Here is a 17,624-nt window from a genome sequence, read left to right on the forward strand (position 1 = left end):
GCAACTTATGACATAATGTTAAGTTAGGAAAGCAAGATAAAAATTGGTATCTGTATGTCTCATATAAAGAAAAAGTTACCCAAACAAACACTGGGGGTAGGAAATTCTAAATGCTTTTGCCTTAGGATAATGGTATTGTTTCTTCTCTTTTTTCTGCTAAATTACATTTTCCTAAACTTTTTACCATGAGCATACATTACATTGATATTTGGGGAAAAAACAACTTGCGAATTACAAAAATCATACTATTCTTAACTTACCCATAACTGAGTTTTTTAAAATCCATATTCACACCTATAATCCAATTCCATGCATTGCATTTTCAGACGTTCCTCACCGTCCCAGAAATTTAATGATTTCAATTTTTTGGACTGATTTTATGAATGGAGGTTCAAGAGTATTGGAACTTTTGATAAAGAGATCTTTAGGTAGAAAGGAGCTGGCTATAAGTAGGAACTTTTCTTCAAACTGGAAATAATATAGGTTATTTCTGTGACATGGTGTTTTAGAATGCATTCTTAGGTTTTCTTTTCTTTCCATCCACAGCTGCACCTGATGCATATGAAACTTTCCAGGGTAAGGTCAATCTGGAACTGCAGCTGCAGGCCTGTGCCACAGCCACAGTAACACTGGATCCGAGTTGCATTTGTGACCTATGCCACAGCTTGTGGCAACGCTGGATCCTTAACCCACTAAGCAAGGTCAGGGATTAAACCCGCATCCTCGTGGACACCATATCAGTTTCTTAATGTGCTGAACCACAATGTTAACTCCATCTTTAGGTTTTCTGAAAGCTTCCCTGTCCAGTTCCAGGTAGGTTCTCCTGATAAGTGCTTTTGACAGTCAGTGAAAGAACAGGTAAGAACTGGTATTCACAATTCCAAGTGTAAAATTCAATTACTGCTCAATCAATGATGACATACATGTAGAAGTTTGATATGAATAAACCATCCCCTGGTTTCTAGAGAACAATGTCAATGTGTACATAACTGAAAACATTTTCTCAAGAATTGTTAGAGATGGCTTGGATGCGTGGCTGATGAAACAGTATGGTAATGCAGAAAGAACAAAGATTTTGGAATCAAAACAAAACCAGGCGTCCCTAGTTTCTAGCTCAGTGCCTTAATTAAACTTATTAACACCTCTGAACTGCTGCCCTCTCTTTGAAAATGCGGATACCACACCTGCTACTGTAAGGGTTCGAGCTAATGTATGTAAGTGCTTAGCAATTGTCTGAATCACAGCAAGAACTTAAACAATGGGAGCCAAACCAAACAAAAGACAAAACGAGCCTGCATTTCCCCTATTTCTTCCAGCCCTGATTACATGGTTCATATTTTACTTCTACACCAAGGTTTTCTCAACTTTGGCACTCCTGACCTTTTGGGCGAGATAATTCAATGCTCAGCATCAAGCTTGGCTTCAACCCACCAGACATCAGTTCTACCACCCTAGTTGTGAAAGTAAGAAATGTCTCCACATATTGCTGGATGTCCACAGGGGCACAGAACTGCCCCTAGTTCAGAACCACTAATCTACAGAGATGGTTAAAATGTAGGAACGGTATTACATAGGGCAGACCAAAACAAGGAACTTCATTTCCTCAAGACAGCTGAAAGTGAATGATGGTAGAGGAAGAGAGAAATGTCTCATTTCATAGAAAGAACCTGTTTTCTTCATGAAAGGTCTCTACTGTCATAGAATTTGTGTCCATTTAAATACAGATTGGACAAGTTAATCGTTAATCTAGCCAAGCTTTAGTTTCCTCATATGACCGCTACATGGATTAAAAGTAAAATATAAGTCAAGGGCAGTGTCTGGTACATAGCAAGCACTGAATACATGCTGGTCATTCCTATTACAATCTAGGTGCTCCTTCCAATCCTAGGCTTTCAGGTCCCACTTATCACCCCTTATCCCAAATTCCTCACTCTATAAAAACACATAGGAGTTGCTGTATGGCTTAGCGGTAACAAACCCAACCAGTATCCATGAGGACATGGGTTTGACCCCTGGACTCGCTCCGTGGGTTAAGTATCCAGCATTGCTGTGGCTGTGGTGTAGGCCAGCAGCTATAGCTCTGATTTGACTCCCTAGCCTGGGAACCTCCATATGCCGTGGGTGTGGCCCTCAAAAAGACAAACAAAACAAAAATTTTGTTTTTTTGTTTTATTAATATATATATATTTTTGACTGGGTCACTTTCCTACTACAGTAGAAACTGGCACAACATTGTAAATCAACTATACTTTAATAAAAAAGACAAATAAATTTGAAAAAAGTAGAAATTTCTAAAATAATGTATTAAAGACAATTTAGAAATGACCATGTATAATGATCATAAGCTACCTAGATGAAGTTAGCAAGTTATTTTTGAAAAATCAAAGATTAAGCATGAATCAGAAGTCCAGGAAAAGAAAAATGACCAACAATCTACAAAATGGAGTTGTAGAAGAAAGTCATTACTATTTGAGAGAATGACTGATGCCTTTTTATATAGAAATGAATAATTAATTAAAGTACAGCTCACCTGTAGCTTCTGAGTCAAAGAGTCCCTCTGCTCTTGTAGTTCTCTGGCATTATCAATTTCTTGTTTTAGTCTTTCTATTTCCTAGAAAAAAACAAAGAAATGTCTTTAACAACAATATTTAAACTACATCAAGGAAAGAAAAGGCTTTATTTTTCCCTGAAATTGTTGTCCCAATCCTTAGAAAAAATATGATTTAAAAAATATTCCTTCACACTGACTTTTAAAGGGGTAAATTAATCTTTATAGGTATGTTGTCTAGTATAGAATAATCTTAAGCAACACATGAACTTGGTGGTTTTATTTATTTTTCTTTTTTGCTTTTTAGGGCCGCACCCATGGCAGATGGAGTTTCCCAGGCTAGGGGTTGAGTTGGAGGTACAACTGCCAGCCTACACCACAGCCACAGCAATGCAGGATCTGAGTCGTGTCTGTGACCTACACCACAGTTCACGGCAATGCCAGATACTTAACCCACGAGTGAGGCCAGGGATTGAACCAGCAACCTCATGGTTCCTATTTGGATTCATTTCTGCTGTGCCACAACGGGAGCTCCCAACTTGGTGGCTTTAGTATACAGCATTACTTATGGACAGCAATCTGAATATTTTAAGGTTGTTTCAAGTTTTATGGATATAATTCTTTTCCGTGATATTAAATTTTTTGACTGGAAATCAGAGAAAGCAAGAGCTTGTACATTTCATGTAACTTCTAATGGTTTCAGTTGATTATATGAATGCAATTCTCATACAGAAGGCAAGAGGCAGTATCTTAGTCTGACTGCTTCACCACAGTTCATGGGGAAAATATGAACAACCTTAATATCACTCAAGAAAAACGGCATCCTAAAAACATCCCACAAACTTACCTTATTGCGTCAGATACCTTTAAATCTGACACAGTCGCTAATATTTGTACACATATTTTCATGAAATTACAGACCAGTGAGAAGTAGCAAATACCTCTTCCTTCACTTTCAGCGTCTCTTCCAGTTCTTGTATTGTCTGATTTAATTCTGTCTTGTGGCTATGCACTGCATTTGCTTGGCTACTAACACATTCAAGCTCAGTCACCTAAAATTAAATGAGAAAGCAAATTAAATTATATGGAAATTTCAAAGGACTTCTTGCTAAAGACATATAACAAGCCCCTGATAGGTGAATAATAAATTCTGAATCGATATATGAAAAAAAACTTTGAGGAATATTAAAACAGAGTAGAAAGAATAGGTTCTTTAAAAAGATGAATTTAGGACAAAGAAAAAAGGCCAAAGAAAAATAATTATGTATATGACTTGGTCATAAAAAGGTCAGGAAAACTTCAATTAATGATTAATTATAGCAGAGAGGTCCTATAATGGGTGTCTTCCTTAAAAATTTTCTGACAACCAATTCAAAATCAGCCATTTGCCCTCCATCTGTAGCCTTCAAATTAAAAAATATAAGTTCTGAAAACTGGCCTTGCAGAAGTGAGAAATTTTTCAAATACATTTCTAAAGTGTAAAAGAATTTGGAAGAAAGATATGCTTAAAATACAACTTAAATCATTTGAGACTAGACCTTGTTCACATCAACAGTGTCTCTAAATGGCAAAAGAAACAGTTCTCTACTCAATATGAATTTACTGAGGGCCCAGAGACCAATTTCCCTTTTAATGAGTACTTGCTATTTTTTCAGAGAACACAGAGAAGGGTATTGTCCCTAAAAGTTAGACCATCCAAAAATAGTCAAAACAGGCAGAAGTCAACACACACACACACACACACACACACACACACACACACACACACCCCAATCTCTCTTGGATACCGAGGGATGATGTACTCTAAGAGTAATTTAACTGCCTGCTAAAACAAAAATCAACATGAAATATTCAGAGAAAGATAACAGAATCTATGGGCGCTACATCATCTCATTGACCATGTCCAATACACAACCAAAAATGACTAGACATGTGAAGAAATAGGAAACACAACCTGCAGTTAAGATAAAAATCTATATGTATATACACACACATATACATAAAGCCTGAGAGAATTTGTTGCCAGTACACTTGAAGTACAAAATAATGCTAAAGGAAGTTATTCAGGCTCAAGAGAAACAATACCTGAAAGAAATTTAGATCTACAGGAAGGAAAGAAGAGCACTGGAAATTATAACTATGTGAGTAAATAAAAATAAAATTCCTTAAAATTCAACTGACTATGTAAAGCAAAAATTCCTCAAGGGCAGAGAATACATAAAAAGGATAACTCTTCAATGAATGTTTTCTGGATTATGAGTTATTTGTCCTAGGTTAACTTTTTTTTGTGGTTAAAAACACACATAAAATTTATCAGCTTAACCATTTTCAAATGTATAGTTCAGTGGCATTAAGTATATTCACACTGTGTTAAACAGACCTCCAGAGCTTTTCGTCTTGCAAAATGGAAACTCGATCCTCATTAAACAACTTCCTTCTGGCCCCTTGTGAGTTAACTTTTATATTTAGGATACAATGGTGTTTACTCAGGGTTCTTACTCTCCCTCCTGTCTCTATTCAACTTCTATCTTATTTCCCCTGTCACCCTGGTTCTAATACAGCCCTCAAATTGTGCTCTGGTACTAAGCCCATTTCCTACTGTCTATGGAAGTCACATTTTTGGCATCCTTTTTAAAAACAGAAACTAGTGGCACCTGCTTCCTATTGGGTGAATGAGTATTCTTGGAATAAAAAAAATTCTTTATAAGTAACTGTTTGGTCTTCTGATATTAATGGTATTGGGATTTTCGATTTTTCTTTTACTGCCCCATATTTCTAATTTTACCAACTTTTACAAAGAATTTTCTACCTGTATTTTTCAAACTTTTTTTTTTTCTTTTTAGGGCCACAACTGTGGCATATGGAAGTTCCCAGGGATGGAGGTTGCATCCTCATGGACACTAGTTGGGTTCTTAATCTGCTGAGCCATAACAAGAACTCTATCAAAGTGTTTTTTAAGAAAACAATAAAATAAAATAGTAAATGCATGATCATTAACTCAGTGTCATTACATGTCAATTGAGTATCTCAGTTTTCACAGGAATTATACAAAGTCTATATTATTATTCCTATTTTGTAGATGAGGATACTGAGTGGAAAGAAGAGGGTAACTTACCCAAGGTAATACAGCTAATTAGTGGCAGAACAGGAATTTGAAATCAGGTCTTTTGACCCCAAAAGCTGCATATTCTTCATTCTCATTAAACTGGAGAAAATATTTTTCTTAACCAATACACCCACATATAATACAACCCACATATATATTTTGAAAACCAACAAAAAGCTCCAGAAGACGTCCCTAGGCTGAATGTACATGTAAATTTCCTCTGATCAAGAAAATCCATTAGCCATAAATCCTTATCGACAGCAGCCCTGAATTTACCCGCTTGTGCAGACGTTCTGCTTCCTCTTGATATGCAGCAAGTTGCTGTTTCCATTGTTTCACATTGGCAGTGGACTCCAACAGGGCTGCGGTGAGTTTGGCATTATTTCCTTTGAGGGTAGCCAGTTCAGCCTCCCAATGTTTGCTGATTGCTGAACTAAAAGAAAAATAAAATTCTACTGATTACTCTGAATATTGTTACTCTGAAGAGATAGCAGTATTCAGTTCTATTATTTGGTTTGTAATCCGTGAATGTTTCAAAGACAACTCAAAAAGAATAAAAACACAAATATTTCACTGAAATGTTCTTAGTGAATAAAACCTACCAAGCAAAGAAATTTACATAAAAGCTACCAAAAACAGGAGGCTTAATGTGGAAGAGTTTCCTTCCATATGACAGAAACAAGCATCTACAGAAGAGTTGCTACCCCATTCTCTTTTGAGGAATAAGCATTATATCCTGAAAAATATCTATTAACAAAACCTAACAATGTATTATGTTTTTTAAGAACATCAAAGTCTAAAGTATAATTTCATTCCTTCGTATGAGACATATGAGGATGCTTCCATGTCAATACATTTGGAACATGTAATATAGTATTCCTTTGAAATTACTGATTTATTTCATCTTATTCAGAATTTTTAAATGTTCCAACTACAAAATTTGCTGTAATAAATTGAATAGGCTAGACCTAAAAAGTGGTTCTAATGTCTTGACATCTGGTAGAATTTCAGTGTCACTTACAGAACTAACCTAAAGCAAACACTTTTTCCTTATTTAATGTTCTACTTGATAAGTTACTCAGAGTTAAGTATCACAACCAAGACAATTTTCTAGGGAGCTACAGCCACTGGCCTCTACCACAGCCATAGCAACACCAGATCCTTAACTCACTGAGTGAAGCCAGGGATTGAACCCGCATCCTCATGGATCCTAGCTGGGTTCATTACCACTGAGGCAGGACGGGAACTCCTACAACTTTTTATCATTACACAAAGTCCTACTGGTCTGCACTGTCCTAGATAATCTCTTTTTTTCTTTCATTTCTATGCATTATGGGATGAATTGTGTCCCCTAGCAAATGATTATGTAGAAGTACCAACCTCCAGTATGTCAGAGTATGTGTATATTTGGAGACAAGAGTCTTAAAAGAGGTATTTAAGTTAAAAGGGGTAATTAAGGGGATCTCTGATTCAATAGGACTGGTATCCTTTTAAGAAGTGGAGATTAGAACCCAGACATGCACAGAGGAAGCTCCTATGAAGACATTGGAAGAAGGCATTTGCAAGCCAAGGAGAGGTCTCAGGAGAAACAACCTTGTCAGCATCTTGATCTCAGACACCAAGCCTACAGACGTATAAGAAAATAAATGTCTATTGTTTAACCCACCCAGTGTGTGGTATTTGTTAGGGCAGCCCTGGCAAACAAATACTACATATAACTTAAAAAAAAAACAAAAAAACTAAAGTCAGCAGAAGGAAGGAAATTATAAAGATCAAAGAAGAAATCAATAAAATAGAGACTCAAAAAACAATAGAGAAAATTAATAAAACCAAGAGCTGGTTCTTTGAAAAGGTGAACAAAATTGACAAACCCCTGGCCAGACTCACTAAAAAGAGGAGAGAAAGAACCCAAATAAACAAAATTAGAAATGAAAAAGGAGAAATCACAACGGATACAGCAGAAATACAAAAAACCATAAGAGAATACTATGAACAACTATACGGCAACAAGTTTGACAATCTGGAAGAAATGGACAATTTTCTAGAATCTTACAGCCTGCCAAAACTGAATCAAGTAGAAACAGACCAACTGAACAGACCGATCACTAGAAATGAAATTGAAGAGGTCATAAAATCACTCCCTACAAATAAACGTCCAGGACCAGATGGCTTCACAGGTGAATTCTATCAAACATATAAAGAGGAATTGGTGCCCATCCTCCTGAAACTCTTTCAAAAGGTTGAAGAAGAAGGAATACTCCCAAAGACATTCTATGATGCCACCATCACCCTCATTCCAATACCAGACAGAGATACCACCAAAAAAGAAAACTATCGCCCAATATCATTGATGAATATAGATGCAAAAATTCTCAACAAAATCTTAGCTAACCGAATCCAACAACATACCAAAAAAATTATACACCATGACCAGGTTGGGTTCATCCCAGGTTCACAAGGATGGTTCAACATACGCAAATCAATCAACATCATACACCACATTAACCAAAAAAAAGTCAAAAATCATATGATCATCTCAATAGACGCAGAAAAAGCATTTGACAAAGTCCAACAGCCATTCATGATCAAGACCCTCGCCAAAGTGGGTATAGAGGGAACATTCCTGAATATAATCAAAGCCATGTATGATAAACCCACAGCAAACATAATACTCAATGGGGAAAAACTGAAAGCCTTCTCACTCAACTCTGGAACAAGACAGGGATGCCCACTCTCACCACTGCTCTTCAACATAGTTTTGGAAGTCCTAGCCACAGCAATTAGACAAACAAAAGAAATAAAAGGCATCCATATAGGAAGAGAAGAGATAAAACTGTCACTGTATGCAGATGACATGATACTATACATAGAAAACCCTAAGGACTCAACCCCAAAACTACTTGAACTGATTCATAAATTCAGCAAAGTAGCAGGATATAAGATTAACATTCAGAAGTCAGTTGCATTTCTGTATACCAGCAATGAAATCTTAGAAAAGGAATACAAAAATATAATACCTTTTAAAATAGCACCTCACAAAATCAAATACCTCGGAATACACCTGACCAAAGAGGTAAAGGACCTATATGCCAAGAACTATAAAACTTTAATCAAAAAAATCAAAGATGTAAAGAAATGGAAAGATATTCCATGTTCCTGGATGGGGAAAATCAATATTGTAAAAATGGCCATACTATCCAAAGCAATCTACAGATTCAATGCAATCCCTATCAAATTACCCATGACATTTTTCACAGAGCTAGAACAAACAATCCAAACATTTATATGGAACCACGAAAGACCCAGAACTGCCAAAGCAATCCTGAGAAACAAAAACCAAGCAGGAGGCATAACTCTCCCAGACTTCAAGAAATACTACAAAGCCACAGTCATCAAAACAGTGTGGTACTGCTACCAAAACAGACAGACAGACCAATGGAACAGAATAGAGAATCCAGAAATAAACCCTGACACCTATGGTCAATTCATCTTTGACAAGGGAGGCAAGAACATAAAATGGGAAAAAGAAAGTCTATTCAGCAAGCATTGCTGGGAAACCTGGACAGCGGCATGCAAAGCAATGAAACTAGAACACACCCTCACACCATGCACAAAAATAAAACTCCAAATGGCTGAAAGACTTAAATATACGACAGGACACCATCAAACTCCTAGAAGAAAACACAGGCAAAACACTCTCTGACATCAACATCATGAATATTTTCTCAGGTCAGTCTCCCAAGGCAACAGAAATAAGAGCAAAAATAAACCCATGGGACCTAATCAAACTGACAAGCTTTTGCACAGCAAAGGAAACCCAAAAGAAAACAAAAAGACAACTTACAGAATGGGAGAAAATAGTTTCAAATGATGCAACTGACAAGGGCTTAATCTCTAGAATATATAAACAACTTATACAACCCAGCAGCAAAAAAACCAATCAATCAATGGAAAAATGGGCAAAAGACCTGAAGAGACATTTCTCTAAAGAAGATATACAGATGGCCAACAAACACATGAAAAAATGCTCAACATCGTTGGTTATAAGAGAAATGCAAATCAAAACTACCATGAGATACCACCTCACACCAGTCAGAATGGCCATCATTAATAAGTCCACAAATAACAAGTGCTGGAGGGGGTGTGGAGAAAAGGGAACCCTCCTGCACTGTTGGTGGGAATGTAAACTGGTATAGCCACTATGGAGAAGAGAACAGTTTGGAGATACCTTAGAAATCTATACATAGAACTTCCATATGACCCCGCAATCCCACTCTTGGGCATCTATCCAGACAAAACTCTACTTAAAAGAGACAAGTGCACCCGCATGTTCGTTGCAGCACTATTCACAATAGCCAGGACATGGAAACAACCCAAATGTCCATCGACAGATGATTGGATTCGGAAGATGTGGTATATATACACAATGGAATACTACTCAGCCATAAAAAAGAATGACATAATGTCATTTGCAGCAACATGGATGGAACTAGAGAATCTCATACTGAGTGAAATGAGCCAGAAAGACAAAGACAAATACCATATGATATCGCTTATAACTGGAATCTAATATCCAGCACAAATGAACATCTCCTCGGAAAAGAAAATCATGGACTTGGAGAAGAGACTTGTGGCTGCCTGATGGGAGGGGGAGGGAGTGGGAGGGATTGGGAGCTTGGGCTTATCAGACACAACTTAGAATAGATTTACAAGGAGATCCTGCTGAATAGCATTGAGAACTATGTCTAGATACTCATGTTCCAACAGAAGAAAGGCTGGGGGAAAAAATGTAATTGTAATGTATACATGTAAGGATAACCTGACCCCCTTGCTGTACAGTGGGAAAAAAAAAAAAACACTGTATTATCTGTGATGTGATTTATAATAAATATATATTTTGGTCTTTGTCCGTGGTCCCTAGCTCAACGGTTCCTCAATCCCTTAAAACTTTTAAGCAATAGAGCAATAGGAGCATCTTTTGTTATATTTCATCTTTTGTCCTTAGTTCCTGAAACTGAAACAGAGCCATAAAGATGAAATGTGTCTTGCTATTCATAACAAGCCTCATTCGGCCACAACAGAGTTTACATTAATGAGGTGACTTTGGGAAAGCCATTATATCTGGGGGTACTGGCTGCTAACTCTTGTCCTTCCCAGCTCAGATGAAGACCCATGATGGCTAGGGGAAAGGTAGGAAAATAAAACTCTATAACCCTGTGAAAGGAATAGAAAATCATCCTGGTCTCAGACTATTCGAGGTCTCCAACCTTGGGGCAAGGGGCAGGAACTCCTGCATAAGATCCTCAAATTACAAGGCTGAATCACTGAGCGAGATCAGTGAGAGAACCTCCACCCTAAAACCCTGGAACACAGGGCCTGCCCAAGACTGAGGCTAGACAAGGACAACAGAGAACCCTACCCTAACCCCTACCATCAAGCTGAAGTTCTACAGGTGACCCTGGTGGTCTAGTGGTTAGGACTCCACGCCTTTGCTACAGCTCAGGTTCAGCCCCTGGTCTGGGAACTGAGATCCCACATCAAGCCATTGCCTGCCACAGCCAAAACCAACTAACTAGCCAAATGAAAAAACACCAGAAAATAACAAGTGTTGGTGAGAACGTGGAGAAACTGGAACCCTTGTGCACTGCTGGTGGGAATGGTGCAGCTGCTACGAAGAACGGTATGGCAGTTCCTCAAAAAATTAAGAATAGAATAACCATATGATCTAGCAATTCTACTTCTCAGTATATATGTAAAATATATTTCTACAACAATGTTCAAAGCAGTATTACGCACAGTTGTCAAACGGCAGGAGCAACCCAAGGGTCCACTAATGCATGGGTAAACAGAATGTGGTATGTACATCACACAGACAGTGGAGTCTTACTGAGTCTTAAAGTGGAAGGAAGTTCTTACACATACTACAACATGGAGGAACCTTGATGACATTATGCCAAGTCACCAAAAGACAAGTACTATGTGATTCCACCTATATAAGTTACCTAGAGTAGTCAAATTCATAGAGACAGAAAGTAGAAGTGTAGCTGCCAGGTAAGAGAGGAATGGAGAATTTTTGTTTAATGGGTATAGAGTGTCAGTTTTGAAAGGTGAAAGAGTTCTATACTTTGATTCCACAACAATGTGCACTTAACACTATTGAACTATACACTTAAAAATGGTTAAGCTGTTAATTTTTATGTTATATATATTTCACCCTAATTTGAAAAAAAGAAAAAAATCACACTTTTTATGATTCCATTTATATGTCATTAAAGAAAAGGCAAAACTACAGGGACAGAAAACAGACTACTGGTCTGCTAGGCACTGGAGGTATGAGGAGAAGATGACTGCATAAGAGGATAGAATTTTTTTAGGGGGGAGACTGAACCCTTCTTTACCTTGATTGTGTTGATGTGTACATAACTGCACAATTTTGTCAAAACTCATACAACTCTATAGTGGAAAATGCATATTCTACTAAATATAAGTTATACTTCAATTAAAAAATAATCACACAAGAGTTCCCATTGTGGCTCAGCAGGATACAAACCCAGCTAGTATCCATGAGGATGTGGGTTTGATCCCCGGCCTCACTTGAGGGTTAAAGGTCTAGCATTGTCATGAACTGTGGGGTAGGTCACAGATGTGTGGCCCGGACCCTGCATTGTTGTAGCTGTGGCATAGGCTGCAGGTGCAGCTCTGATTCAACCCCTAGCCTGGGAAACTTCCATAAGCCGCAGGTACAGCCTTAAACAACAAAATTAAAATTAAAATAAATCGCACGATAAAAAGAAAAAAAATCTTTCTAAGCACCTCTAGATACTCTTTTTGTGATTTCTAGGATTACAAATAATACGAGCTAGAGAGTGAAATGGGTAGAATGGTCTCTAAGCTGCTCCATTCATATCTGTATTTGTTGGCATAGAAAGAGACTGGGTGGGTAGGAAACAGAATTGCTGTGACACATAATGAGAGTGTTGAAAATAAAAAGGAAGGAGGTGAGGGCATCTGGAGATGGTGATAAGAAGTAGACAGGAGAAATAGGATTACAGAGGCAGGGATATGCAAAGGAAAGGAATGGGACATACACAAGGTGTAATTAAAATCTGTTTGGGCAGGAAAAAATGGAAGCAATGCCTCTGAAGCAGGACACAAAAAGAGGAACATACAAAGTCAAGATATGTAGCTCGTTTACTTCTTATCCATGAACATGTCTTGAACCTCTTAATATACTAAGTGGTGATGTCTGGCCATAGATAAGCTGTTCAATGGATTCCCATTAATCTTTTCCTTCTTTCACCTGCAGGGCCCCAAAGTACTGCTGATTGCACTAAAAAATATTGAAGAAAGTTGTCTTATCAAATACATTATGTATACTGCACAAGAGTACAGGAAACCATAACAATTTGAGACTTCATAGTCCTGAAATAAATACCATGGGAGAACAGTTCAATGTGCTAAGTTTTTATGTTTCTGCATTTTTTTACATTTGGTTCCAAAGCAAACAACTTTATTAAGGCTATTTTGCAATATCAAACAAAATTTTCTTTGTTGGGAAATCTGAATCTTTCAGAACATTCTTGCTTCCTCTATTTTAAGGTAATCCTTTACTAGGGCATGGTGTCAAATATGACTTAGGAAATAAAGTATTTTTGATCTCATCAATTTGTCCTGTTTCCTCTTTACAGCTTCTTCATATATTCCTTACACCATCCAGTAAATTAGAATACGCTCCATGATTTCAGCTTATAATGAATTCTAGAGTGTCCTGAAGGAAGTCCTATATGTGAACAATCTCAGTTGTGGTCAGCCCTTACATATAATTTTAAATACTTGGCATGCTTTTGCAATTTTGCAAAAGCAATGTTCCTTACTTTAAGCCACAACTCTTAAGATATCACGTTCCTCCCGCACAGGCTGATTTTAGCAGTGATGAATACCTTGGGATTAATTCTGATACCAAAAATTTAACTTAGCATTTTACATTTCAGAATACTTCTTTCAAAAAAAAAAAAGTAGGTTCTCTAGCTGCTACTTTGGTCCTTTTTTACAGGTATAGTTTTGATAGTTTCACATTAACTATTCACAAAGAAATTATTTAGCTGGAGACACCAATGAGTCAGAAGAGATATTGAAATACCACTATGATCTCATGTCTGAATGCTGGAATAAGGGCAAAATAATTCTTTATTCTTGTGACTGTTTGGTAAAGTTTCCCTTCAAAAAGGACCAGCTGGTTTCCTGTTGGCTTCAGATCTAGAAGTCAGATGAGGGAGTTCAAAACACTCCAAAAACATCATTTGCAAGGTTCCTTAAACTGGAATTTTATTGTTTACTTTTAACTAAAGTCAAAGTTCCCCAAGAAAGTAGTAAACTTCATCAAATTAGGTATGTAAAATCTAGAAGAAAAAGTACTTCAAAAGGAATATCTAACAAAGAGACTCTAACAAAGTAAGAGTCAGATGCATGAGCAAGAGACTTATTCACTTGCAGAGTGAATCCTATACCTGAATCATCAGTTATAGGAGTAAAGAAAAGCAGCCTCTCTCTCATGACTCTGGGACCTAGGATCCACGATAGAAGTCTCTGGAATGGCAGCTCCTTGCATATACTTCCTAAGTGTGTTCATTATGTAGAACTGTGAAAAATATCCAGATAAGCTTTTAAAAGAGGATTTAAGAATAGGTTGCAATAGGCTTACTTCTCAACATTAAGCTCAGCATTGGTAGTGAGGCTATTCCATAACTATGAAAATAAGAGGGCTGATGTAAGCATCCCATAATACCACCTTGTCTCAGGACCTGCCTGTTGTTTCTTGCCATACTCCCCCTGCTCCACATCTGTGAATGCACAAGCAGCCTTCATGGTCTTCAATCTACTTGTGTGCCACTTTCTGGGCTAGGTGTTCTCATACCACAGCCTGTTGGCCCCAAGTTAGCTCCACTGAGAAACAAATGCTTTCTTCAACAGTTTGGGGTCTAAACCTGTGCTTCTTAATACAGTGTAAGTTATCTTTTGAATGCAAAGAAACTGCACTTAAATAGAAACAGTAACTTTTAATTGTTTAAAAATAATATAATATACTAGAATACATTGTATATAGCATAATATAAAAAGATTTCTCTACTAGATAGAGCATTTTACAGTATACAAAAGGATTTTTCTGCGAGATGTAGCTGAAAGCCTCAATTTGCCCAAATGCTTAATAAGGTGCCTCTCAAGGCTTACTGTAATTTTGGCACCTTCCTTACCCTTAGGTTTATCCTTGGAGCCTTCTTATCAGATGTTCCCATATTGCTCTGTTCCTTACCCTCCTTCTGGCACCTGCTTCTACAGGCTACCTCCTCTGACCCTTGCTTTAAATGTTTGCCTTGATAATCTCCCAAATCTTACTTTCTAGCTCAGATTCCTTCTCTGCCTCACAATCCACTATCTTGGCACAGAGCCTGGTGTGTTTGGATTTACATACAATATAGAAACTGATGGCTGGTGGTAAACAGATGAAGACAGGTTTGCCAATAAAGTTTTAAAGACAGCCCTGGGTGAAGTAGAAATCACATGGTTTAGAAATCACAATGTTTAGAACTGAAATGGAATTTAAGTATTAAAGCTTTCAATAAACAGTGACTTGGAAGGAAATCTCAGAGAAAAGAGTTGTAGCAGTTTTTAAAGAAACACTGTATCACCAATGTTACTGATATCCCCCCAAACATCATACTGGTTGAAAAAATGGACATAAACTACAGTCAAAAAGTGAGTCAGAGCAGTTAGACTCTGAATCTGATGAAATTATAGGAACATCTTAAACTATTTTACATGTATTACATATGAACAAAAGCATTATGTAGATATATTAACATCTATGTCTAAATATATCAGAAAGAGCTATTACGGTAACTGACATTTTTTCTTTGGTTATATATAAATAATAGTATCTTATCAAAGGCATCTGAAATCAGATCAAATACAAAATTTTACCTAGTTCTAGTAAAAAAAAAAGTGAATTATAATTGCCTTTCTGCGGAAGTTATAAAATTAATTTGAAGCGAAGTACTTCAAAATGCATAATGCATGTTTGTATTGGTCTATAAATAGAAATTTCTAGGTTGTAAAGACTTTCGTTAAAGGTACACATTAAGGAAGAATCAATTGTGAAACAGTGATTAAAAATATAGCTTCAGGTACATCAAAAATTAACGCAATGTTATATATACATCAGTTATATCTCAATTAAAAAAAAAGGTGTAGGCTTAGGAGTTTGTTTAAATGGTTCAAATCATGGGTTCAGCCATTTGCTAGTTACAGGACCGTGGGCAGGTTATTTAACCTCACTGGGTCTCAGTTTCCTCATCTGTAAAATTAGGATTAATACTACCTTTCCTCACTGATTTTGAGGAATTAAGAGCCCCAATAAAAGTACCTTTGAACAAAGCACATAACAGACACTCAAATGTTAGCTAGTATCTTCCACATATGTACAAGCAATAAAGAATCCTGAGAGAATCTTCAGTGAGATACAAAGCTAAAAAGATTTAACATGGACTATTTTAAGGGAGATATGTTTAGTTAGTGATATAAATAACTTAAATAAATATAACTTAAGTGAAACTACATCATGATCTCTGCCGTCATCCTTAGGAACTATGGATGTATTATTTATAAGCTTAAACCTTCCATGTAGACCTCAGAATAAATTTATCCAGTTAAGGAAGGAGTGAGAAAATTAGTTAACAAAAATGATTCTCATAAAGTGGTAAGCTTGACTTCTTATTTTGAGGGGTGAGAAGAGAAGGTGAAATCTGACTTTAAATTATGCTGTTTAACATAATGCACTTCGATGCAGAGTTTTCCATTTGACTCTGAGGACACAAAAAGTCTAGCTCTACCCCCACTTTCAATCACTAAAATGGAGGGGCCCCTAACCACACTCAAAAGAAGCCCTTAGAAATCCCCTAGCTCCCATGACTGTGCTCCCAGCAGTAACAGAAGCATAGCTCTGTGCCAAAGAAGCTCTCATTAGAGATGGCTCTGAACACAATATCCGCTAACATCTGCGCACTGCCTGCCTGGCACAGCGTGTTGTGGTTTTTGCCATGTGTCTTAAGGTAGCTGTGGCCAAGGAATGGAGATATAAGGAGAAGGGGCCAAGAAAGTCCCAATTTCATTTTCGCATTTTACTCACTGTAACTCCTTACCTCTAAAACCTTTAAAGAAATTTCCTTTAAAAATTTAAAGCAGGGCCTATTCTCTTTAAAGGAGGAGGTGCGGATACCAACTTCTTGCTCAAAGACAGTTATTTGTGAAAGGATCAAATTACAGATGTTTAAAATATTTTAATCTAAATCATACTTTCTCTACCATCAGTGAATTTGGAGCACTGGGTGCTGAATGTAGGAGAAGGGAGTAAAAAGCTATTTAGTGGGCCTACTGCTAGTTCACAAATGAGAAAAGAATTTAGTCAAGGTGATACTGTGAATTATGCATCTACTACCTTCATGTAAATCAGCATTTGTGTTGGTTTCCCTCTTATAAAAGCTGATTAGTAACTTTAAAACTTTCTTTGGAAATTTATGCACAGCATGATCCTACCAGGGAGATGTCTTCAGGGAAACGGCCTTACATACTAAGAATTATGTTTCTCTTATCTCTTATGAATATACATCTACCTTTTACAAAGAGTGAGATCAATTAATTTGAAGCCTATCCCTTTCATTTACACAGGAATAGCATTATAATCATCATACTTCAGTCAAGACAGAAATTAATATTTTTATCTGTCTATTCATAATTTCACTGAGTTTCAGAGGCTAAGGTGCCTCTGTTTGCTTGCAAAGTAGGTCATTTAAGGAAACATCCAAACAATACTAAATATCATGCTGATATCTAGTATCATGATATTTAGTAGTGTTTGGGAAAAACATTGTAAATAAAATAGAAGTCACTCTCAGCACTGACAGATGGAAAAGGTAC

At 37.0% G+C, this 17,624-nt stretch overlaps 1 protein-coding gene across 2 annotated transcripts in view; it reads right to left on the reverse strand.

Moving 5' to 3' along the window:
- HOMER1 (homer scaffold protein 1) overlaps positions 1-17,624 on the reverse strand; it is a 135,374-nt gene that overhangs the window by 17,468 nt on the left and 100,282 nt on the right. For both annotated transcript variants that reach the window (XM_047778177.1, XM_047778176.1), the window contains exons 6-8: positions 5,931-6,087; positions 3,490-3,600; positions 2,531-2,611 (exon numbers count right to left, since the gene is read on the reverse strand). In XM_047778177.1, coding sequence (XP_047634133.1) covers positions 2,531-2,611; positions 3,490-3,600; positions 5,931-6,087 — 349 coding nt within the window. The remainder of the gene's footprint in view (positions 1-2,530; positions 2,612-3,489; positions 3,601-5,930; positions 6,088-17,624) is intronic.

This window comes from Phacochoerus africanus, chromosome 4, assembly GCF_016906955.1.
Source record: "Phacochoerus africanus isolate WHEZ1 chromosome 4, ROS_Pafr_v1, whole genome shotgun sequence".
NCBI lineage: Eukaryota > Metazoa > Chordata > Mammalia > Artiodactyla > Suidae > Phacochoerus > Phacochoerus africanus.